Source organism: Meriones unguiculatus, chromosome 1 (genome assembly GCF_030254825.1).
Source record: "Meriones unguiculatus strain TT.TT164.6M chromosome 1, Bangor_MerUng_6.1, whole genome shotgun sequence".
Classification (NCBI taxonomy): domain Eukaryota; kingdom Metazoa; phylum Chordata; class Mammalia; order Rodentia; family Muridae; genus Meriones; species Meriones unguiculatus.
The window spans coordinates 174,719,294-174,745,073 of NC_083349.1; the positions used below are offsets into that span (position 1 = coordinate 174,719,294).

The 25,780-nt window shown below is 43.1% G+C and overlaps 1 protein-coding gene across 1 annotated transcript in view; it reads left to right on the top strand.

Annotated features, from left to right (window-relative positions):
• Nucleotides 1-25,780, top strand: part of Siae (sialic acid acetylesterase) — a 35,287-nt gene that overhangs the window by 4,617 nt on the left and 4,890 nt on the right. The window contains exons 3-8 of the mRNA XM_021638633.2: nt 5,766-5,941; nt 10,537-10,675; nt 14,416-14,674; nt 15,996-16,105; nt 16,660-16,793; nt 24,362-24,519. Coding sequence (XP_021494308.1) covers nt 5,766-5,941; nt 10,537-10,675; nt 14,416-14,674; nt 15,996-16,105; nt 16,660-16,793; nt 24,362-24,519 — 976 coding nt within the window. The remainder of the gene's footprint in view (nt 1-5,765; nt 5,942-10,536; nt 10,676-14,415; nt 14,675-15,995; nt 16,106-16,659; nt 16,794-24,361; nt 24,520-25,780) is intronic.

The following is a 25,780-nucleotide window of genomic DNA, read 5'->3' on the forward strand; positions in this document are numbered from 1 at the left end:
GAATCAGTTTAGAGATCTTGCAAAAAACTTTGACATTTTAGTTTACTGTCTGGATTCTGATTCTGACTTTCATTTTTGGGTATGTAATTTGGACATACTATTAAATTATTAAATTGTTTTCTATTTATAAATTGGAGGTGGTACTGATTCTTAATGGAGTATTATGAGGAGTAAATGAGTAAATGCATATGAAGTAGTTGGAACAGTATTTGGCACATTAACTGGAGTGGTTATTATTGTTACTACTACTGCTACAATTATTTATTTTATTCGGTTATTAAGATATTTATTGCGTACCTACTATGTGCCAGATAGGTACTGGTGATAACGTGATGAATGAAACAGATGTAGCCTCTCCTTTACTGAAGCCTGAAGGTTAAGGGAGGAGGCAGGAAAATGAAGAACCCTTATAGTTACGTGAAATATGTACCACAATAAGGAAGGGCAGTGTGTGAGCTTAGCAAGGTAATGGTTTTTACACTGGTCTTGAAAGAGGAGGCACAAATAAAGTAGAGGGAACATCCTGGATACAGAGACGGGTATAAGTACGTGTGTAGCACTGGAGAACTGCCATGGAGATAGGTTGGTTTGCCACAGTAGGCTGAGTGACTGGTGGTGGACCAGAGGAGATGGGACAGTATGGAGGCTTGTTTATCTCTGCTAAAGCATTCAAAAGCTGGATCTGTAGATTTTAAGCAATAAAAGTGTATGAGCAGATCGATAGGACTTGGCAATCATCAGATAGGGTAGGTGGAGCTGTGAGTAGGCGCCTCTGATACGCAGACACACACGATAAAGGCTTGACCTGAGAGTACGGCTGTGAGGATGAAGGTTCAGAGTGAGAATAAAGGGGTCTTTCTTCAGAAGAGATAAAGATGGATATGAGTGGGTGCTGGGAACCAAACTCCGGTCTTCTACGAGAGCAGTGTGCCCTCTTAACGGTTGAGCCATTGCTCCAGCCCCTGTTGTCATTTGTGAGATATACTGAAAGTGAAGAACTCTGAAACTACCTGTGTTTTCTGCCTAGTCTCTAATGCCTTTTTCCCCCCCATGAGGATTATATTGAACTTCTGGTCCTTCTACCTCTATTTCCTAAAGGGTGGGATCATAGGCCTTTAGGGAACTACCACGCCTAATTTGTGCTGTGCTGGGGACTGAGCCAGGGGCTTTGTGCATGATAGGCAAGTGCCCTATCAACTGAGCTATATCCCTAGTCTGCTTTTTGAAAGCATGTGCAATAATGAGTTCAATTATTGACATTTTATACATATGTATCATTGTATTTTGCTCATATTCACTGCCCTACCATCCTCCACTCCCTGCTTCTTACTGCTTGTCCCCTTTCGCCTTACAGTCCATTCTGATCTCATATCTCACATAAACATATATAGATTTAATGTATTATGTTTCATATATATTTATTTAAATCTAGATTATTTGTTATAGGAAATGTGATATTTGTCCTTCACTAGCTGTCTTATTTTGCTTAATATGCTTTTCAACTTTATTCATTTTCTTACAAATGATGTAATTTCCTTTGTTATGTCTGAAAGAAAATCCATTGTTTGTGTTACATAACATATTTTTCACATTTTCTTCTTCATTTATTGATGGGCATCTAGGCTGATTTGTTATCTTGGCTGTTGTGAACAGTGCCTCAGTAAACATAGATGTATAAGTATCTCTAGGATATGCTGATATATCTTTTCTGTTTTTGTTTTTGGTTTTGAGACATGGTTTCCCTGTGTAGCTCCGGCTGCTCTGACTGAATGCTTTTGTAGATCAGGCTGGCATCATATTAATTTTCTTAGATGTTTAGTCAGTTTATATTCCCATTGATAGTAAATAAGGTTTTCCTTCCCCATATCTTTACCAGCATTTGTTATTTGTTTCCTTAATTGTAGCCAATCTGACAGATGCCATAGATTTTCTTCCTTCTCCCCTATATAATATAATCAAGTCTCAAGAGGGACATTTCACCTCACCTCTGCTGTAGAAGTATTGGTTGAAAGCAAGTCACAGATTCTGATGTTCTGAAGGGCTGAGGATAATACAAGGCTGTAACTTTAGAACCCACCCTAAGGTGTGTCTGACATAACATGCTGTGGTTTATATTATTTTCATAAGCAGTTTTACTGACATAAAGTGTTCATGTTTTATTTTGTTCTTATTTGGACATGGTAGAGTTGAATTTTAAGCCCTGGAATAAATGTAGGTTGTAAGGGATGATTTAGGCACCTTCAAGCCACATTTAAAAGCCACAGGATCATGTCACAGGTGATGAAGAGTCAGGGTTCTAGATGGAGAAGTGAAGAAAGCTGTTTTTTGTAGCCCCAAGTTTTCCTTTTAGGAAGATAAAGGCCATGGATACTCCCTCTCCTTCTTGGTATTGGTCACAATAACCTGAAAAATAATTAACATTTGATGTGATTAATAAGAAAAACAAAAAAATACTTTATGACTGACTAATCATGGCTCTACACAAATTATTTTTATTTTGTCCTTGTGACTGTGGTTTCCATCTTGAGGCTGGAGTTAACAGGAGAAGATGGAGAGAAAAGATGGAGAGATAGACAGTTTTTTTCATATGTCTTTGATTTTAATATGTGGATCAGCAGTCAGGGGCAAGCCTGTTACATGTGAAAACATAAAGCTCTAGTCAATTTACATGGCTTTCTTATTAGTGTAGCCCAGGGTTGGAGTTTATTTTTGTTTTTGCTTGATGGAGTGTTTGGCAAAATGTATACAGGCTAAGTAGCTATCTAATGACAAGAGGAGATTAATCTTCCTAGATGGTAGAAGAAAGAATGTAAGAAAGCAGAGGTTTAGCCAGGTGTGGTGGTGCATACCTGTAATCCTCGCACTCTGGGAAGCAGAGGCAGGCAGATCTCTGTGAGTTTGAGGCCAGCCTGGTCAACACTACATGAAGAAACCCTGCCTTGGAAAACAGAGAGAGAGGAGGGAGAGCAGAGGTAGAATTTTGTATGCAGTGACACTGAAAACTTAGAGAAACATAGACCAGGACTGACAAAAGAGGTAACAGGTAGCAAAATGACTATTGTTCATAAGGCAGGACCAGAACAACTGTGGCTGAGAAGGCCAAGAACTAGCAGAAAGCCCATTAGATGTTGGATAAATTCAGTGAGGGTGACCGTTATGGATGGGGGCTCAGATTTACTATTGGGACTCATCCAGACTTGATGGGTTAGCATACTTTCAAAAAGCTCGTAAGTGCCCTATGGCATGCTCCCTATCAACCAGCCTGTTTTAGACCAACAGTACAGGACTAGTCAACTCTCCACCCTTGCCCTTGCTCTGAGACATCTCAGGTGCTGCACTCTTTCCTACAGAGAGTATATACACAGGAGCAGAGCCTACAGTTTGAGTCTGTGTGCCCATCAGTAAATTCTCTGCAGTGCATTAAGCTTCCCCTGCTTTATGGCATTGTGTCAGGGCTTACTTTTCTTTTCTTAAATGGGAGAGGAAACATGCTAGAAATAAAAAGATCTTAGGCTAGTTATCCAAAAAGGAGGCTTTTTGAGAAGTTGAAGGCAAATTTTCTCTGGTATGAAAGATGTTGAAATCAAGGCTCATTCTCCAGGTCCAGTTTTCCTCAGGTTCTAGGCCCTACCAGAAGCGCATTCATTTTCTGGCTGTAGTGAGATGGTGGTGCTGTTTTTTCCAATTTCTCTTCCTGACTTTTTTGTCTTAGGGTTTTGTTGCTGTGAAGAGACAGCATGAACACAGCAGCTCTTATAAAGAAAAACATTTAACCGAGGCAGGCTTACAGATTCAGAGATTCAGTCCATTGCCATCATGGCAGGAAGCATGGTGGCATGCAGGCAGACATGGTGCTGGAGAAGGAGCTGGGAGTTCTTTATCTGGATCGCATGGCAGAAGGAAGAGACGCTGGGCCTGGTTGAGCATTTGAAACTCCCAAATCTCACCCCCCCCATCCCCAGAGACACAATTCCTCCAACAAGGCCATGTATACCCCACACCTTTAGTGCTTCTCTGTAAGCATTGAAATATATTAGTGTATGGGGCCAGTCTTATCCAAGCCACCATAGACATTAACACTTGTTGGAAGTGTGGGAAGAGGAGTTTTTGTTACCAGCCATGTGTGTTGAAAAAGCTAAGGGAAAATACCTAATTAATAGCTCTGAACTCGTTGGACGGTAGCAGAAGGCTAAGCGATAGTCCTGTGTTAGGTTTTCAGGCAGTCGACCTCATCAGCAGACGTGAGCAGGGCAGAGCTTCCGTGAGGTGTGTCAGTGCAGGAAGCCTGGAAAGACCTTGGCAAGCCTGTATTAGGACAGATTGGAACGTCTGCCTGTTCAGAAGTGTGAGCCATACGGAGCATATCACACCTGTGCCACACAATCTGCACTAGCTGCCCACTGTTTCCAAAACAGTGATTTTTCTGCTTTAGGTTGAATGAGGCATTTTATAGCCGATGCCTGGCTATTGGTCAGAGAAATACAATAGTGAGCACATGGTCCTGGGCCTAGCTGACCTCCTGGAGGCAGAGCAGCAAGCTCAGCTGGTCCTGCTCTTCAGAGGAACCAAACACTTAGACATTTCCTCGAGGACTCCAAGCAGCCTTTAAGGCTTCAGTTTTTACTAATTTCCCAGTGTGCATCTAGACATTTCCTGCCCCTTGCCAGCTAGAAAGGACCTTCGACCGTATCTAGCATAGAGTAGGCACGTGGATGGTATTCTGTAATTATTTCTTCTCATAGGTTAGGGCAATAACTTTACAGTGCTCTGTTTCCTGGACTCCCCCATTCTTTCCATTGGATATAGATTAATCTTATGGCAACTGATAAGTCAGTCCACGTTTGACCTTTTTATGTTAAAATATTGTTTTCTCTGCCTTTTCTATGTGCCTACTTCACTGCTCTACCTTTTTTTTAATATTTTCTGGTTCCCTTTTTACATAATTTTGCCATTTGGAAGACATTTTCCTTAAATCTCTGAGTCTGATATTGACAGCAGTGATCCGGTGACTGGGAAGAAGGGCAGTGGGGGCTGTGGTTTCCAGGAAGCAACCTACGGATTTCTAAAATAGGGTCATTTCCTTAGTGTAGTACCCAAACCTCAAAGCCTTGTATGTCGCTCTGAAATAACCGATTGGGCAAGTTGAAATCTCTCTTAACTTCCACAGAGATTAATTCATATGCTCCCCACTGCTGTTGATGTGTTGATTTCTCCACGCAGTGCCACCGGGTGGTGTTAATGCCTGTTGGCAACGCAGGAGGAGGTGGTGATGGATGGCAAGGGAGATCCTGCCTGTGTAGTGAAGGGAAGATTCAGATTAGAAACGATCTTCTTGGCCTGTGCTCTCATTTGATTGGGTAATTGCAAGTTAGTTTGGGGTGCTGTGTAAATCAGAAGGATTGGATTATGGTAATATTGACAGTTGGATAGTGTAATGAGAATTCCTTCTTTCTTTCTTTGTTTTAACTAACCGCTTTTGAATTTTAATCTATGTGTATATTTGTCTCTCCTCATTTAGGATGATACCTGGGTAACTAACTTTTCTTGTAAATGCCTCAGTTAAAAATAAGAGAGGATTGGTACAGATTAAGCATAACAAGGCTGCTGCTTTCAACAGCTCTGTCCTCCTTGCCTGGAATTTGGCCAGTCTTTATAGCGTTGAATACACTTTGTCACAGAGCTTGAGCTTAGCCACAGATGAAGTGTGCTTGGTGTTTAGCTTCGTGGTTGGTTGATTAATCCCTTGGAATCTGTTGTTGTTTCAGAGTCCTCCAACACCTGGATGGTGGTCCTGGATCCTATGAAGCCCGGGGGACCTTTTGAAGTGATGGCACAACAGACTTTGGGGATAATGACTTTTACCCTGAGAGTTCATGATGTCTTATTTGGAGATGTCTGGCTCTGCAGTGGGCAGAGTAACATGCAGATGACCGTTTTACAGGTAATGGAGAGTCTCAGCTGATAATTAATGTTGGTAACGGAGGAAGAGGAAAAAGAAATGGAGAAGGAAAAAAGAGTGCCAAGGGAAAGGAAGGCATTTTTTGTTTACTAACTACTTATCAAGTGCAAGATATAGTCTTTCATATTAAATAATTTGCTTTACAACCTAAAGAAGTAAGCTATTGATTTAATTGGTAGTTATTGACTGGCAATAATTGTGTTTTTACTTAGTTTTCTCCCTGAAGCGGTTACAGGTTACTGCTGTTCCTAGCTCCATCCTCCAAACTGAATTTTTGTTTTAGCTGATTTATCTTTTTTTTTTTTGCTTTTCTGACTATCCATTTCTCTGTTTTTGAGAAATATTTTAGTTTGAGGTTTAGGGATCTGTACAACTAAGGCATGCTTTCTTTTCAATTCTCTCTTTGATAAAAGTATAAACTAGATGGGGGAGGGGATGGCTCAGCATTTAAGAGCACTGGCTGTTCTTCCAGAGGACCCAGCTCAGTTCCTAGCATCCACGTGGCAGCTTATGCCTGTCTCCAGCTCCGGGAGATCCAAAAACAAACATTCAGGCAAAACACCAACGCACAGAAAACAAAAATAAATTATTTATGAAAGCATAAACTGAATGCTTTTATATGCTTTATGGCTTTTTGTTTTGTTTCTATAGATTTTATTCTTTCTTAGTTTCATCATTCCTTTTAAGAAAAACCTACTATTAAACAATGCTAATAAAAAGATTGACATATATTTCATTTTATCCATGTTTTCTAATTAAAAAGTCCAAATTTTGTATACAAATCTTTCTAATTTTTGAACCCTTACTTCCTGCCTTAATACATGGAAGTATTTGAATTGAAATGCCTGTTAAGCTGAACTTGGCCTAGACCATGTTGGCAAGTTTGAGTGGACACAGTTGTGAGGTTTTATCCTGATAGGATGCATGGTTTTGTGCAGAAGTGGAATTGCTGTTAACTCATTAGAGAAAGCACTGCTTTCCTTCATGTTTTAATTGTGCTTCTGTGTTTTCACAGAAAGGCATGGACCAGATCTGTTTGTATCTATATAGTAACTTTCTCAATAGCAGACTATGCCAAGGGATCCCATCCCATTTTCTGTCAAGCTAAGTCAGATCTTGATTGCTAAGCGTAAACACATTCTTTCTGCCTGGAATTTTCTCTTGAGCATCTTCTGAATTAAGTCAGGGCTGAGAGCTCTGAGATGGAGGGGGACAGAAAAGAGGTTCCATCTGAAATATATGTGTTAGTTCTCCTCTCTCTCTCTTTCTCTCCTTCTCTCAACGAAGCACTTAGTTTGCAAGGCAGCATTTTAGGTGCTGATAGTACCAAAAGCCACATTTTCAGTCTTTTAACAGTTTGCAGAACCTTATTTTTTTGATAGGAAGAATGCACCCCTCCCCCTTATGCTTTTGCTCCTTTCCCTGTACAGATTCCCAGCACACATAAGCACACGCAGTGGCTGTCTCTTTTTCCTTTCCTTCCTCCATGTGCCTTTTTGAGGAGGTAAGATTCTCACTATAACCTACCCCTCTTCACATTCAAAGAAGGAAATGGCAGATTGTATGCCCATCTTGTTGTTAGGGTAAAGTGGAATTTTAAAGCAGTGTGTTATTTATAACACCAAGTGAGATGTTTATAAATGGAGAAAAGTCTAAATGTTCATCTGCCACCTCAGGGTAGGTCTCAAGACTCAGTTATTTCTAGTGAGGCTCAGGAAAAGATGGCCAATATCAGACAAGAAGTCCAAGTGTTCCCAATCACTCGGCACTGCGTTCTTTCTTATTTTACATATGGAGAAATTAATATCCAGAAGAGAGGGATGGGTACCACCCCAGCAGCAGGCCCTTAGAAGTGTGGTGGGTGGCTTATTTACAGTTATTATCTCAGCCTTAGAACTATTTAGTAGAAGGTGAGACAAGGTGCAAAATCTCCAGATTCTTCTGTTAATTACTAAGTTACTAGATGTCTGACCATCACGTGTAAGTGTGGGCATGCACCCATGTTTACATTTGCACACGTTTATGTGCCTGCACGGGTGGGTGTGTGTGTGCGCGCGCGCACACACACACACACACACACACACACGTCTTGTTCCCCCTTGCAGACCCCATGCTAAGATCCTCTGAGGGAAATAGATTCTTGACGTGTCTTCATTAATTCAAAACTGTGGTATAAAGGTTACAAAATGAACACTGGTGAGCAGCTGCCTTGATGGAGAATGGTCTGGTCCCTTGGGAGACAGCGGTGCTCTCCCTCAGCCCAGGCAGCGCTAATGACTTCAAATACCTTGGTATTCATTTACATCCTCATTTAAATACTTGGTAGGGAAATAATTACACTGAGGTGTTTGATGAGATGAAATCTGATCTCAGCAGATGGAGTAAGGCTTCCCTTTCATCAGCAGGGAAACCAAGTGTCATTTAAATGAAAATCTTCCTGGAATCTCTTTATTCCTAAATTTGCTGCCACTATCCCGGAGGAAATGCTTCCATCAAAAAGGCAGTGGCACTGGGAAAGGGAACCAATTTCAGACATAATTGTCATCAGGTACAGCAGGAATTTTCCCCACCCCCATTTTTGTCAACACCCGGTCCTCCAGTTCTGGCAAAAGTGAGAAAAGATGGAAGCCTTCCAGCTAATGTTTTGGATCTCGTTCCACGTGCTGGTAACAATACAGGAGGATGCCAGGCACCCTGACTCCACTGTCCTGGCAGTCCTCAGGCAGACTTAGGGTTGGGGCTGAAAGGCAAGTAGCATGTTCTTCCATCCTTCCTCTCCAAGCTGGTGTCTCATTTTTATGAGCTGCTTGCATTCCCAGGCAGTGCGGAAGCTAGTGTGGGTGGAGAGGATGAAAGCAGCTTCATCCACGGTTACCATGGAAGCAACACACGATGCTTCGTGCTCAGTGCAGAGCTGAATTTCAAAGGAGGTGACTTTACAGGTACTTACTGATGAAAAATAATTTCCCTGCCAGAGTACACTGTGAGCACGTCAGCTTGCTTCTCTTTACCATCCATTTCCCATTAAACCTGCCAGGAAAGATCCTGAAGACAGATCAGGATTTCCAGTGGAATTTTCCTGAAACCACATGTGATCTCTGTCCAGAGTATGTGGACCTTGACTGGCTAGAGTTGCTGCCACCCAGAAGGTGCATCAGGCTATTGCTCCCACAGTGACCCTTAAGAGCGATTTCATTTGTATCTGCTTATGCTGTTGGCTATAGCCAGCACAGTGGTCAAGTCAAAGGCGATGCCAGGGGCAGCATATTTCAATGAAATGCTGTGGGGGACATGGCTGCTTTATCCATTCTTCTCTTCCCTTTTTCTGTGGGTTGGAAGGCCAGCTGTATTCTCTGAGGTGGGTGGGAGGGAAAGCAACGTGGCTGCATTCTCTGTGGCTGGAGGCCAATGGAAAGTACCCTGGCCTCCTGTGCCTTGCTGGGTGGCAGCCGGACTCAGCTGGAGAGCCTGTTTCCTGAGGCAAATGGTAACTGGGCTTCTTGATGATCCTGTTGGTCCTTTGTGTAGAGAAGCTGGACTGATTTGGGGATAGAGAGGACTTAAGAGAAAACGTGTCCAAATATAAAGGCAAATCAAGATACTGCCCATCTATTCCTTTTTAAAACAAAGAAAACCACAACACAACAACTCAGCAATGATAACCCAATCAGTAACCCAACAGCAATGCAAGAAACCAAGAGGAAAGGAAATAGTGGCGCTCCTAAGCTCATAGTGGAATGAGGCTTAACAGGCCTCAAGAGTAAGTCACACAGCCTGCTGCACACATTTTGCCCAGAATAACCCCAGACCACGGTGTCATGAGGCATGTGAAGTGCTTTGGGGAAATGTGCTGTCTGGACAGACACGTTTCTTTCTTTAGTTTCTTGGGACTGTCGGGAACCTTCTTCTGAGCACCACTTTTCAGATTACCTCAGTTGCCAACCTTTTCCTTGATGACTGACTGAGGTGAGAACAGCTAGTTGCTGTGCCTCTCAGGTGTGTCTCTTTGTAACCCCTTGGATGGTATGTAGACTACGTAAGTCATGGTCTTTTTATGGTGCCTCCGCCGACGCGCCCTAAGCACCGTTGTTAAAAGAAGTTGATTTTTAATGCTTTCTGTTCTCAGGTACCAGTCAGGAGAGGAACAAGCCTTTTCATTTTGGATTAAAGTCATTTATAGGCTGGGAGGTAGAGCTTAGTGGTTAAAGGTTTACCTAGCACGTAGTAGGCCCTAGGTCCAGTCCCCAGAACCATGGGGGAAAAAGATGATAATGTAGTTCATAGGTTCTTTAGCCTCATCCCTATACAGTTCTTCTTGTCTAGTATAGGCCTGCTGTGGCAGATCATAGGTTTCATAGTTTATGAACTGTATTCTAGAACGTGATTCATCTCATTGCCTCTGTTGGACAGAAACACCTGGATGCCGGTGTTTCAGGTTAGCTCATGACTGATTTCGCTTATTCTCAGCATGTCCAAGTGTCAGAAGTAACTCAGTGGATTGGAAGATGTGTTTGCTAAGGGGCTGCAAGCCAGTTTACCAACAATCAAGTTAATTGACCCTCTGATTTTTCCTCCAGGTCTTTAACGCCTCGAAGGAGTTGGCTGACACCTCTGCCTACCAGTCTGTGCGCATCTTCTCCGTTTCCCTCACCCAGGCGGAGGAGGAGCTGGAGGACCTGGCTGAGGTTGATCTGTCATGGTCCAAGCCTACTGCAGGTACCTGTGTGCCGCAGGGTCCACATCTCTAGGGAGTGGGTTAGTGACTCAGGTAAAACCCGTAACCCCCCAGTTTGCTTCTGCTTCATTACGAAACTATCCTCTTATTCATATTGGGTTTCCATTCTATTCCTGATGATCACTGCCTTCCCATATCTGCTTTTCCCCTTGGGGTGTCCAGGTTCTTTGGTTACCCAGGTTGGACGAGGAGGGATGAAGCTTAGCTGGGTTGGGTGGGTGCAGTGCGGAACCTGGGTTGGCAGTGATTGCATGAGAAATAGCCTTTTCAGGAGACAGCTTCAGTAAGACAGCTTGTTTAATTGGGGGGAAACAAAGGCTATTTAAATCTTTGGGGAGTGGGTAGAGGCTTTTGGGGTGAGTGTATGTCATTGACTGGGGCCAAGGTGCTGGGAATGCCTTATGTGCACAAAGAGGACCTATTCCAGGTGCTGGCTGGACATGACCTTATCAGGAGAGAGGAAGTTTAACCTGTAACCTGGTTGCCAGGCTATGTGACCACCTCAAGGGTGGCAGAGGTGGAGTCCATAAGGCTCTGTGTGCCAGCACATGCAGGCCCAGGGAAGGGAGTTTGGGGTTTGGACTCATCTCGACCTCACTCTTGCTCCAGGCATGGCTCCCCAGCCCCAGAGATCAAGGTTACATGTTTCTTCTCAAGAATCCACCCTGAGTAGCTAGGTGTGGTAGTGCATGCCTTTAATCCCAGCACTCAGGGAGGCAGAGGCAGGTGGACTGCTGTGAGTTTAAGGTCAGCCTGGTCTACAGAGCGAGTCCAGGACAGCCAGGGCTACTCAGAAAAGCCCGGTCTTCCAGAAGAAGGAGAAGAAGGGGGGAAGAAGAGGAAGAGAAAGAAGAGGAGGAGGAGGGGGAGGAGGAGGAGAAGCCACCCTGAATCTTCTCCAACTGTGTTGAGGAAATGGCTCTTCCTTTTACTTTAGAACAGTATTGATACTGTTCAACATGGGGTGGCCAGAGTCTTCCCCATCATGGTCATCCTCGGTATCCCCCACCCCTGTGCCTGTGTCTGAGGACTACTCACTGATGTCCTTTCGCAGTGAATTCAGATCTGCTCCAGCTTCCTCCCGGGCCCTCTTTCATCTCTCGGCATTTATTCTCCCCTTTCTTGCCATTCAGCACAGAATCTTTATGTCATGTCCCTGCCTCCTCTGTGGCAGGCCCTGCATTAGTCCCAGGACACAGCGACAAGGGTTTGGCCTTGTTCTTTATTTTCACAAAATAAGACAAAGCCAAATACAATGAACACCCTTCTAAGGAAGCTTTATCGCTTTCCATTGCTTTCTGCTTTATAGAGTGTCTTTTGTTTTCATTCTTTTCATTGCCTCCACATGTTTCACTTTGTTTTGTTTTATTTTATTTTTTTCTAGACAGAGTTTTTCTGTATAGTTATGGCTGTTCTGGAATTTGCTCTGTCCACTAGGCTGGGCTTGAACTCAGAGATCCACCTGCCTGCCTCTGCCTCCTGAGTGCTAGGTTTAAAAGGGATTAAAGGCTTGTGCCACCACCATCCAGCAAACATGGTTCACTGTTTAGGTAAATGCTTGCAATGTAAGCACTAGGACCTGAGTTTGGAACCCCAGCACTCTCTTAAAAGGCAGATGTGGCAGCATATGTTTGTAATTTCATCACTGGAATGGCAGAAACAAAGTGATCTATGGGGCTCACTGGCCAGCTAGCCTAGCTGAATAAATAAGTTTCAGATGTAATGAAGTGCCATCTCAAATGAATGAATGAATGAATGAATGAATGGGTAAATAAATAAGGTAGATGGTGGTTGAGGAAGACACCTGACATTTGACCTCTGGCTTCCACATACGCACACATACATACTTGCCCATCTTGACATACATGTGCACATACACACACACACTTCACTTACAAATAAAGTTTTGTCTGTCCTCTGGCCTCCTAACCTCTTTTTGTCCTTCTTAGTTACCTTTCTCCTCTGCCTCTTAGTCCACCTTTAGCTGGCTACTCACAGCCACTTAACCCTAGCAAACATGTATTTGCTTTGATTATATCGTAGACATTAGAGATACAGGTATGAATAAGATGAAGTCCCTGCCTTCAGTAACTAAAACTATGTGGAAAGAGAAGTACTGCTATATTTCTGTGAGACACCACGACCAGGCAACTTATAGAAGACATAATTGGGAACTGGCTTGCAGCTTCAGAAGGTTAGTCCATTTTCATCGTGGCGTGGAATGTGGCAGCAGGCAGGCAGGCATGGTATTGAAGACATAGCTGAGAGCTACATCCTGATTTGTAGGCATGTAGGCCTGAGAGAGAGAGAGAGAGAGAGAGAGAAAGAGGAGAGAGGGAATGGGCCTCACATGGACTTTTGAGACCTCCAAGTCACTCACAGTGACACACATTCTCCAACAAGGCCATAACTCCTAATCTTTGCCAGACAATTCAACTAATTGTTGACTAAGCATTCAAATATATGAGCCTATGGGGCCCAGTCTCATTCAGACAACCACAGAGGGAAACACTGAACAGCTTATTACAGGAAGTGATTTGTTGGTGCTGTGCAGAGAGGGGAGGAATTCAGTCTAAGTCAGGCTTTTTATGATCTTCATTTCATTTAATATTTTTTCTTTGTTGTTAATTCCAGCTAAAACTTGTTTGTATCTCTCAAGACACTGTATCTTGCCATTTTAGCTAGTCACTTGACTTAGTAAGCTTTAGAATTTATGAGGAGAGATTTTTTTATGTCTCTCTCATTGCTGTATCTCAACTGTTGTGTCATTCTTGACATATAGGAAATGCTCCATCAATTCTAATTCACCCAAAATTGATTTTCTCCTATTTCACTATCAGTTCTTGGGTTTGGCTCCTTTTCAGAACCAACCCATGTGCCTCATGTATAGTAGGTTTTTACTTAGTACTGATTCAAATCTGTCCTGTCACTGTGTATTTTTGTCCCTCCTTCCCGACTCAACTTCCTCTACTATGGAACTCACAGACACCAGCTTATATTCATTACTGGGCAATAAGAACAGTTGAAATAAATTAGATTGGCTAAAGCAAAACTGGAAACAGCTGCTGTGCCTCCCTTTTTGCTGGATTTCTCAGCACTGATGTGTCTGTATTTTCATTTCTTTAGCTATGTATGGAATTGGTCATAAACTCACCCAGAAAAAAAAATACATCTCATCTCTACTTACTGGCTGCTTGCCTTAAACGAGTAGCCAGACAAGAGGAAAAGGCAGACAAGGGGTGTGAAAAAGTGACCTTACATTTTTTGGTACCACTTACGTACTGAGGAGGACTAATACTCTTGGATTCCAAAGTGTCTGAGGGGCTGGGGTGCAGAAAAACCTGCTTGGAGTTTTGTCTCCCTGATTACGTGAATGAATTATTTATGTTCAAATGACACAATTGCCTTCATGCCAGGCTGAGAGCTCTGCTTCCTCATTGTGGGAAAAAGGATTTTGAGCAATTGAAGAAACAAACAAACAGAAGAACAATCAAGAGAAACTGTCATTAACACTGTATTTTTTTCCCTGCGGAAAAGATTCTCCTTTGGGGAGCTTTGGAAGCCATGCTTCCTTCTGGGCTGTAGCTTGTCCTTATTCTGCTTTTGAAGGTCCTAGAAGAGCCCAGGGCCCGGCTCAATTCCTCTGACAGCTCCTGTTTGTATCTCTCTGCTTTTCTCCTGTTTTTTTTTTTTTTTTTCCTGTAACAATTTCTCTGCACAGGAACCTTGGGCCATGGAAATTTCACTTACATGTCAGCGGTGTGCTGGCTCTTTGGGCGCTACCTGTATGATACCCTGCAATATCCCATTGGGCTGGTCTCCTCCAGTTGGGGTGGGACACCCATTGAGGTCTGGTCATCTAGAAGGTCACTGAAAGCCTGCGGAGTTCCTGATGCAAGGAATGAAAGAGTTCCTCAGCCTGCGATAGAGCCTGTGAGGAAGGAATGTAGCAGTGAGGAGTCCTCCTGTCCTCCCAGGAGGTAAGTGCTAACTGTCCACACTTGTCCTGAGTGGACAGAGTTTATTCATGCACAGGGCAAGTGTCTGGGAGGAAGTTCAGAGCGGCTCACAGTGGCTTAACTCACTAACAGCCGTAGCTACGCTTGCTGGCGGCTTCCTATGGAGGGGACTGCTCTAGGCTCGCCCTGCACCACTTCACCTAGGTGCTTCTCAAAACGCCTCCTGAAAGTGTGGCTGCCGCTAATGTTCCACAGCCAAAGGCACGGAGTCCCAGAGAGGATCGGGAAGTGGCTCCGTGGACAGGACTAGTAAGGAGGCCAGTCTAGTTCCCACACCAGGGCTCCTCCAAAGCCACTGTGCTCTCTTTCCTCAAGAGTGAACTGCCAGCCAAGAAGAATGAACATGCAAACATGGGTTTTAAAATGTTAGCGTGCTGAGTATGAAAGCCCGCTTGGGAAGAGCTGGATGGGAAGAATACTTGAGGAGAGAAAGAACTAGTTAGAAAAACAAACAAACAAAAACTCTAATACTGTATTCAAATGGAGGTGAACGGCATGTTATGCACCCTATTTTTGTGAGCACTATCTCATTCACTCTGGGAAGGCTTCCTGGAGGAGGAGGGCTTTGCTCTTAGTATAGTTTGGATATTTGCATTAAGGTTTGCCTGGATGTGGGTGGGGTGGCGACATTAAGTTTGGACAAAGAGAATAGCCTTTAAGAGTAGGAGGGAGAGCCGTATCCAGAATGTGGTGGGGGGTTTTTAAAGCTCGGTCCTTCTGATCTCCAAGGAGTGGGAGCGAAAGCACGAATGGTGTGGAAAAGTGGGAATTTTCATCTACAGCCACTGCAAAGATAAATGCATGTATGTATTCCACAGAGAAATTTGGGACCATGTCCAAAATTGAAATAAGTTCTTTTTGACTCAGTAATGTCATTGCTGGGAATTTATCTTGCAAAAACAACTAGGCGTGTATGCAATGGTTTAGCTATATGGAAAATAATGATGGCACTCCTCCCAAAGAGCAGCACATTTAAGCTAGTCAAAGTATCTATTGTGTAGTACTTAGCTGAATTTATTGCCTGTAAATCAGCCCTCCCTCTGACTTTAATGGACTTATCTGGAGAGTGGCATGGCCCTCTGTAGACTCCCACAGAACTGATTGGCACCCTTCCCCTCTGAAAAACCTTGAGTTAAAATTACAAGACCGTTCCCATGTTTTCAAGTGAAATGCAGTAGATTGGACTGCCTCTGTGCTGTTTTCACATGAGGTTTGTCTAAGTGAACCGAGGTAGGCTGACTGTCTTGTGATCTGATGACCTTGTTCATCGTGCTAATTTCAGGTTCGCTCCGCCTGAGTTTATGGCTGGACCTACAAGACACTCTGTCCTCTGGAATGCCATGATCCATCCACTTCGAAACATGACTTTGAGAGGGGTGGTGTGGTACCAGGGTAAGCCTGCCCTTCCTCCACGTGTCCGTTAGCTTTTGCAGTGTAACAAAGAGCCCCAAGGAGTTAATGGCTTCAAAACCCAGGGAATTTTTATATTTATTTATTTATCCCCCTCTTCTCTGGGTTAGCACCATGGTTCTCCCCACTGTGCTGCGTCAGATGGTTTCACCTAGGGTCTCTTACTTGTCCTTGGCTATCTGCTAAGTTACCTGGTGGCTGGAGGATCTAAGATGGCCTGTCTTTCATTTCCATTGACTAGGGACAGTGTGCTGGACGTTGTGATTCTCAGGTGGCCTGCTGTTTAGCAGACCGGCTCACACTTGTGTTTCATTTCCATTGTAGTCACAAAGAGTTCCAGGAACACCTAGAGAGAGCCAAGCCCAAAGCTGAGGCTCTTTGGAAGCTTCCGCTTACATCATGCCTGCTGATGCCTCTGGCCATCAGCCGGGGAATGGAAGGCCGCTACCTCAGGGCATGGATGGCAGAGAGGAAGAATGTAGGCCATTTTACAAATCCGCACCAAACTCCCCTCCCGATTCTGGTGACTCTTTTAGGAGAGGCTAATGCGAATTACAACAGGGACCTGTACGTGTGCACATTCCCTGCGCTCATTGCGGACTGGCGCCAGACCTTCCACTATGGCTCCCAGGGGCAGACAGAGCGTTTCTTCCCATTCGGATTTGTCCAGGTATGTGTGCAGAGGAAGGATTCATGAGCGTGTGTGGAGGGCGTGTGTTGTGTGGCTCTCCGTATAGGAATTTTCATTCCCACTTTTGTCTTCATGGTGTTTGCTAGCTCCAAGCTGTATATAACCCTTAATTCATGTGAATATGTGATTAAACCTTCAAAAATGTTAATAAACAACTAATATTTCTTATTATTTCTTATTGCACTCTATTTTCACTGGAAAAAAATTAAAAGGCAAAACATACACTCAAACAAAAACCACCCCCCCCCAAATCCCAGCTACCACCACCATAAAGCCAAAACTATTGAGAATTCAAGAAAAAAAAAAAAATCAGACTTCTGTTTGTGTATAGTTGCTGTTTCTCTTCATATCATATTGTAAGCATTTCTCATGCTGATAAATATTATTATTCAACATGATTTGCCATGATTACAGAGTATTCTGAAATGTGGATGCATTGTAACATATTTAAATGAGTTCTAATGGATGGCTACTAAGTGGTTTTCATTATTTTGCTCTTACAAACTATGGCATGTTATTTTCCTGACAGCAGATTTCTTGTGGCTTAATTATGGCCATCAGATATATTCCCAGAAATGAAACTGCTAGGTCAAAAGATACACCCCAAAGGCTTTGTCCACATCCCCATTTCTTGTTAAAATTATGAATTTGTATAAATTTGTACATTTAGCAGCTGTGTGTAAGAATGTAGACTGTCCCTTGCTGAGCAGGGTTGTGCATTTCTAGGCTGGCTAGAATTTACCATATTCTCTGTCTTCCAGGGATCATACATGCCCTTTGTTTGAAATAATTTTTCTTTCTTACACTTTCCTACCTGGATCTTAGGGAAATATTTGTGACTATTCAGAGCCCTTTGCCCAGATAATGCATTTTATTTCTTAAAAGGAAGAAACACATGGGCCAAGTTCAAAATTATGTCCCTGATCTATCTAAACTCTAGACTTTTTTAGCTGTGTGGTAGGTCTGGCCTTTTTGGAATAGGAAATTACACAACTAAGGTGTTCGGAAAAGAAGGTGCTACCTGTGACGCTCAAAGAAGCTTTCTTCTCATTACTCTTAAGGAGACTTGTGTGTGTGTGTTTGTGTGGTGTGTGCTTATGTGTAAACTATTTAGAAGTCAGAGAACAAGCGTCAGTCCTCACCTTCCGCCTTGTTTAAGACAGGCTTTCCTTGCTTACCGCTGCTAGTACCAGGCACACTGGTCCACAGATTCTGGGGGACTTTCCTGTCTCTGCTTCCCTGCTTGTTTCAGAAATGCTGGGGTCACAGATATGTGCTACTTAGCCTGCTTTTATGTAGGTTCTGTGGATCTGAACTGAGTTCTTCATGCTCCTGTGGCCAATGCTTACCCAATGTCATCTCCCCTGGCCACTCTCCCTGTTTTTGAGAAAGGATTTTTATTGACTTTCTTTCACCAACATGATTATTTTCTTTTTTATATTTATATCCAGTTCTGAATTTCTCTCTCTTTCTCTCATTTAGACTGTGAACTGGTTGTTTGAAGGTGACTATGTAATTCAAATATAAGCTGGGCATAGTGGCACACACCTGTAATCCCAGCACTCAGGGAGGGTGGATCTCTGTGAGTAAGGCCAGCCTGGACTCCATCGTGAGTCCAGGATAGCCAAAGCTATACAAGAGAAACCCTGTCCCAAAAAACTGGGAAAAAAAAAAAAAAAAAAAAAAAAAAAAAGCACTGGATACTTATAAACATGGCATCTGGTCTTTTCTTTTAAATTTTTATAGTTTGTAGAAGCCTCTTACCTTTTAGCCTTCACTTTATCACCAACACAAATATGCTGGTTATTTGTAGTATTATCATATGGATTCATAAAAGTCTGTGTATTCAAAGGGAAATGCCCAATGTGACAACCAAACCTAGTGGTTCAGGGCCAGGTCTAAGATTCCAACTCCTGTGGTTTTGAACAAACATCTTTCCTATCTTAAGTATCAAATGACCTTATCTGTGTAAGAACATGCTGGGTGTTAGCATTCATTACTGTCTGCAAGGTCAGGACATCCGAAGGGATAGCATCTTGTTAGGAAAGACGACCTGTGCTGTCTGAAATAATGCAGTGGGAGAGCACAGTTAGTGACCAGAGCTGATCTCTGTGTTCCTGGGAGAGAGGGCTGGAAACACGAGAGAAGGAAGATCTGGAGGCCGGGGTTGTAAAAGGGACCTTGGAGGAACAGATTGGCAACTTCACTGTTATTTGTAACATCTTTTGAATGTGACTGGTTTTGGGAGTTTTTTTGGTATCGGTTGTATCTACATTAGCCTCCATATTTGTAAGAAGCACTGCAGGAGATTGAACCATGCTTTGCTGTACTTTGTTGTGGGAAAACAAGCATTTCATTTGGGTGTGGAGTATGTGGGTGCCCCCACGTGGCCAGTGTGCAGTAGTGCCATCAGTGAAACTGGACAGTTGAGGGAATTCTCAGCCAACTGTCCTGTTGGGGAAAGGCCTTTGGCCGGAGTGCTGATTATAGCACGTCTGTGTGCCGAGCTTTATGTAGGCTGTTTCCAGTGTCTTTGTGGCTTTGTTCCCATTGTGACATTGGCTGGTGAATATGATTCCATTTACAGTCCTTGCATTGAAAGGACACACATCATTAGATGTGTGTGTGTGTGTGTGTGTGTACATGAATGTGGAAAGCCAGAGAACAACCTTGGGTATGGTTCCTCAGGTTCTGTCCATCAGATTTTTTGTTTTTTGTTTTTTGAGATCAAGTGTCTCATCAGTCTGGAGCAGTCTCTGCTTTTACAGTGATGGGATTGTGTGTTCTGGTGATCAAGCTTTCCATGCAAGCCTTTTATAGGCTGAGCTGTGTTCTCAGACTTATTCTTTTAGTTTTTATGAGATTCTGGTGTGAAGCACAGTTTGTCATTTCCTATGTTAAGACAGATTTGCATAGCAGAATCTTAACAAGAGAACTAGAATGTTCCTTTAATTCTGTGCCACAGTCAAGGCTCTTACTTGCCACTGTTTCAGCTTTTCAGCCTTTCTATGTTTTCCTGATGTCCCACTTGCCACTCACGAAGCAGAAAACATCCTTAAAGTTTCATCAGGCCACGTGTGTAGGGATAATGTCAGTTTTTTTCTGGGCATGTGATGAGTAAGACTGGGTAGAACAGTCTGTAGAATGCAGCTCTCTGATGGGGTCAGACATTTTGAAGTAGAGTCAAATGACAATTTGGATGTTGGCCAGACTGTGGTTTGTGTGTGTGTGTGTGGGGGGGGAGTGGTTGATGTCTTTCATTGGCTGTAACTAAGGCTGAGAATAAGCTGTTGTCTAAATCAAAGAACAGGGTACTATAAGTACCAGAAAACTAAGAAAGAAATAGCAGGAACACTGTGTCACTGTAGTGGTAAGGCTTTTTCTTCTTTTCATTTTTTCTTTATCGTATATTAGGTTTCATTAGGACATTTTCTGCATGTACATAAGCAGTTTGGTCATATTCCCTCCATTCCTCACTCTTGTCCCCCTCCCATTTCTGCTTATCTTCATCCTCTTTCCAGGTAGCTCCTCTTCTGTTCTTGTGTTCTTGTGTGTGTGTGTGTGCGCGCGCACATGTGTGAGTGTGTGCGTCTGTGTTCCAATGCAGAATCATGGGTGAAGGTTTGTTTACAGGAGCATGGATACCTTACCAGTAGCTACGTCACTGGAGGAAATGTCTCTCTGTGTCTCTTCAACAGTTAACTGCATATACATCCTAGAGGGGAGGGGTAGGGTGAGGGACTTGATGAGCCCCTCCCCTATGACAGAGTATAGGTAAGTCTAGTCTTGTATAGCTCTTATGCAGAGCATCACAGCTGTTGTGAATTTGTGAATTCCAGTGTAATAGCTCTGTCATATCCAGAAGTTAGTGGTCCATTCTTCTAAAGGTATACCCTTCCTTTGACTCTTACATTCTTTTCTCCCCTTCTTCTTCAATGCTCCCTGACCTTTGGAGGGATTCATATAGGCATCAAATTTATGGCTGGGCATTCAACACTCATTGTTCTCAGTTCTTTGAGTAGGCAAAGTATCTTCCATATATTTATTTTTTATCTCACAATTTCCATGGTGTGATGTGAGCCTGGGCACAGATGGCTTAGCTGCCTCCTCTGCTTTGGGTTACAGTAATGGTGTCTAGTGGCAGAGATGAAGTCTCCTCTGAGACTTGGGGTTCTCACCTAAGCTCCCATGATTGTTGGCAAAATTAATTTCTGTAGGACTTTTTTATGGCAGATTTGTGAAGGGCAGCAGTGCCAGTCCATGGCTCCAAACCTTCTCTGAAAGGCACCCCTGATTGGTCAGGCTCACCAAGATTCCCTCCCTTTTTGTGATTGTGCAGTCAGTTGTTTGGCGACATTACATCTGAAATGCATTCTTTGCCATGTGACAGCATGTAATCATAGGAATAACATTCCATGTTGGTTAGAAGCAAGCTACAAAGCTATAATGATATGGGTCAGTGTGTGTCATCCTAGGATTCTTCCTAGCATGCTTCAATATCCACATAGCTTACTCTCTCATATTGTTGTCTTTGTTAGAACTCTCTCTTATATATATATATATATATATAATATAGAAAGATATACATAGTATCCAGTATACATAGTATTTTCTTGGTGATAAAGTGAGTTATCACATTTATCTTGTTGTTGCTCATTGGTCATGTCTCTCCTCTGGAATGTGACCTTGTAAAAATTTTGGCTTTTTTTTGGTCTGTTTCCTACTCCATCTTTTTGGAGAGGTTGGTATCTGAATCAAGTAAGCATTTGTTAAGAGAATGAATGAACAAACTGACTGATACTACACCAGCTCTTGACCCTTCATAGGCTCTTTCTGGGACAATACTATTTTCCACACATTCTAGTTGTCCTAGATCCCAAGCAGATAATACAAATGTTACTGATTCTAAGATATGCACTTAATGCTTTCTCTTGGGCCCTCAGTACAGTTGGCTGCCTGGTCCTGTTGGTTTGTTCCATTTCTGAGTATCCCATCCCCATTATTACCTCACTAGAAAGGTCTGGCTTGCGTGCATGCATCTGTCTGTGTCTAGAGATATTAAGCTTTGTACCACCACAATGAGTATGTGAGACAAGTCAACTTGAAAGGAAGAAAGGCTTATTTTGCTCAGAGATTCCAGTCTGTGTCTAGTTGGCTCTGTTGTCATCATTGTGGGATCATGTGTCAGAGACGCCTGTTCACTTAAGGGACCTGGAGGAAGAGGTTGGGGAAAGAGACTGGCATCTTAATAGCCACTTTGAAATCAACTTCGCAGTGACCTAACTCTTAGGCCATGTCTCTTAAAGATTGTTCTACCTCCTTACCAGCGCCATAGGCTGGGGACCAGTTCTCTCATATATGCACTTTTGTGGATATTCAAGTTCTAAGCTAGGTAACAAACATCAAAATGCTTCATGGCCAGTCAGTTTCTCTGTCCAGTCACCGTGCTCTCTTCACTCTGTCGGAGTTTCGGTGGCATTCATTGAACTGAAATTCCATTAAGGCTGACCATTTTCCTGTCCCCAGTTGAGCCACAACACTCTGTAGCCAGGGCTTCCATCATTCACAGAATCAAAGAGCAACCGTGTCCACCCACTGGCCAGCTGCCTTTCCATCAAGCCCCACCCAGGTGGACTGCACCCTCTTTCAAAAGAGCAGTCCATCTCCTTCAAGAACTGCTTCTCAAAGAAGCAGTGATCCTTGGACAGCCTCTCATACGGTCTTTGCCTTGCTGTGTGTGTGTGTGTGTGTGTGTGTGTTTTAACTCTTAACTATATTGTGAGGCCATGTTTTTGTACAACAGTGATCACTGTCTATTTGAAATGTATACTCAAATTGCTGTACTACCAATTTAGCTTTCAATCTATACTACTTCATGTGGTTGCATATTAACTCCATTTTGTTATGCTCAGATCCGCCCCTCCAGCAAAGCTTTATAGCTTTTTAAGTACTTGTTCCAACTAGCTACTACTTTGTCACAAACCACTTCTAGATTCCATGGCTCAGAATAACCTTTGTGTTACAGTCCACATACCTGAGGCACAGGAAGTTGGTTGATCTTGTCTTGGCCCCTCTGGGCTTGTTCCGAGCTCTGTGTCTTAGTCAGGACTCAGCTCCAGATGAAGCAGAGCTGGACTTGTTAGCTTCGTTCCTTCCATAGCTGTCTTAGTTAGGTTTCTGTTGCTACACCATTACAAAAAAAAAAAAAAAAAAAAAAAGCAAGTTGGGAAGGAAAGGGTTTATTTGGTTTACACTTCCAGATGATAGTCCATCACTGGAGGAAGTCAGGACAGGAGCTCAGGCAGGGCAGGAACCTGGAGGCAGGAGCTGATGCAGAGGCCATGGAGGGGTGCTGCTTACTGGCTTGCTCCCCATGGCTGAGCAAGCTGTGGCAACCCAGGACTACCAGCCCAGGGATGGATGGCACCACTCACCATGAGCTGGGCTCTAACTAAAGATCAGTAATTGAGAAAAAGCCTTACAGCTGGGTCTCATAGAGGCATTTCCTTAACTGAGGCTCCTTCTCCGATGATGCTAGCTTGTCTGAAGTTGATGTAAAACCAGCTGGCACAACAGCTCTCACCCTTGTCTAGAGAGCAGTAGTTTAGCCCAGACGCTTTCCTCTGTTGGTGATGACAAAAGTACAGAAACACAAGTAGAACCAGGCAAGGCCTTCTGAAGCATAGGCTAGCAAGGGCACATTAATCTCGGCTTCCACAAAAGCCAAAACAAACAAGGCTCATGGTTGAACTTAGAATCAAGGGTTGAGGAATATATATATATATATATATATATATATATATATATATATATATATATATATTTATTTATTTATTTTAGTAGGAAAAACTATGTGGCTCTAAGAAAGACTGAAGAATTTTGGTGTTTTTTTGCAATTTGCCACACACAGCATTTTTTTTCTTCCTTAGCCTTCTGCTGCACATTCATCTATTCCTTCCCTGTTGTAACAAATTGCCCTAGATCAGTAGCTTAAAACATTATTTCATCTACTTAGATTCCATGGGCTGGCTAGGCTGAGCTAAGATGGGATGGTTCATCTCTGTCCTGTGTGTTGTTAGTAAGGCTTGCCTGTGTGGCCATAATTTGATTACAGGATCTAGAATTCACATGGCTGGCCCCTCTGCTGGTATTTCTAGTTGTCTCTGTAAGTGGTCCAAGATATCCTATCTTTACAATTTCTCTAGCAGAGTAGCTGAAATTTTTTGTTCTCTCATGGCCATTGCATGGTTCTAAGAACATGAAGCCATAAGCAAAGGCTTCTGGGAAAAGACCCAGAAGCTGCATAAAAATTTTGCCACATTCTTGATCAGCAAACCATAGGGCCAGCCTGGATTGAGTGGGAGCTAGACTAAGCCTCACAATACATTGTAAGAGGCCATGTGGTTGTTGGAGACCCTGAACAATGTGAAGTGCTCAGAAAATACTTGAATAAATGTTTGGACAGAACAGTGGAACAGAAGCAGTGTCAATGAAAAGAAGCATCCAGGGTCCAAAGCAGTAAAAATGACAGCACCTTTCCTTTCTAGCTGTCCTCATACGAGTTGATGAACTCATCAGATTATGGATTTCCCGAGATCCGCTGGCATCAAACAGCAGACTTCGGCTATGTCCCCAACCTGAGGATGCCCAATACTTTCATGGCTGTCACCATGGATCTCTGTGATAGGGATTCTCCTTTCGGCAGGTATGGTTTGCTTCTTCAGCTTTGCTCTACTAGTGAATGTTCTTGCCTGTCTTTTACTGTGATGGTCACTTATAATGGGGTGGATTAGACTACAGGTTGGAGCTTAGACATACTATGTATCAGTCATTATGCTGGGATGTGCTGCAATCACTCAGATGTAGCTCAGTGGTAGAAGGCTGTCTAACCTGCCTTATGCTCTGAGTTCAAGCCTTAGTACATCACTCCCTGTGGCTTGTTCAGTCTACTTTCTTTTAGAACCCAGGACCACCAGCCCATGGGTAGCATTGCCCACAGTGGGTTGGGCCTTCCCACAGCAATCATCAACCAAGAAAATTCACCACCGGCTTTCCCACAGGCATTTTGTGGGGGCATTTTGTCAGTGGAGGTTTTCTCTTCTAAAATGACTTGACCTTGTGTCAAGACAACATAAAACTAGCCAGCATACAACACAAGTCACGAAACTAATGCATCACTAATTGCTCACAGTGCATCACTAAACACAATCATGAATATAATCACCTTCAGTGAGAGCTGACCATGGAATTCTAACATGGATGCAGGGAAGGGTGGCATTTTTGTTGTCAGCTCCAACGAATATTTCAAATATGAAACAGAGCCTGATACATTACCTTTAGATTATAGAAGGAACTTGATAATACTTAATGAACAAATAAAAGACCAAAATGATGACCATCTGATCAGATGAAGGAGGGCTTTTAGTGGCAGGAAATAGATGTTAGCTGCCCTAGGCTCGGGTTATGGCAGCATATTCCAGCACAGATGATTGATACATAGTAGGTCTAAGTGCAACCAGAGTCCAGTCCATTCCCTCACACCCCATCCTCTGTCCTTTTCCTTCTAGCCCTCTGTGCCTATAAGGTTCTCAACCCATTCATTGCAGGCCAGAGCTTCATCTCTGGTTATCTGTTACTATTGTTCTTAATGCTCATTGATTTTAGCCAACTTTATCCTTTCTTTCTCCTTCTTCATTTTTTTTTTCTTTAACAACTTGAGACAGGATCTCACTGTGTTGATCAGACTGCTTGAACTTGTGATCTTTCTGCCTCTGCCTTAAAGTGCCATGATTATAGGCATGTGCCACCATCCCTAGAAATTCTTTCCTACCCTTCCTCTTTGACTCTTCCCAGAGGACCCCAGTTTGGTCCCCAAACCCTGCTTGGTAGCTCATAGCTATCTGATACTACTTCTAGAAGATCTGATACCCTCTTCTGCCTCTTTTGGTTTCATGTATGCAGGTTAA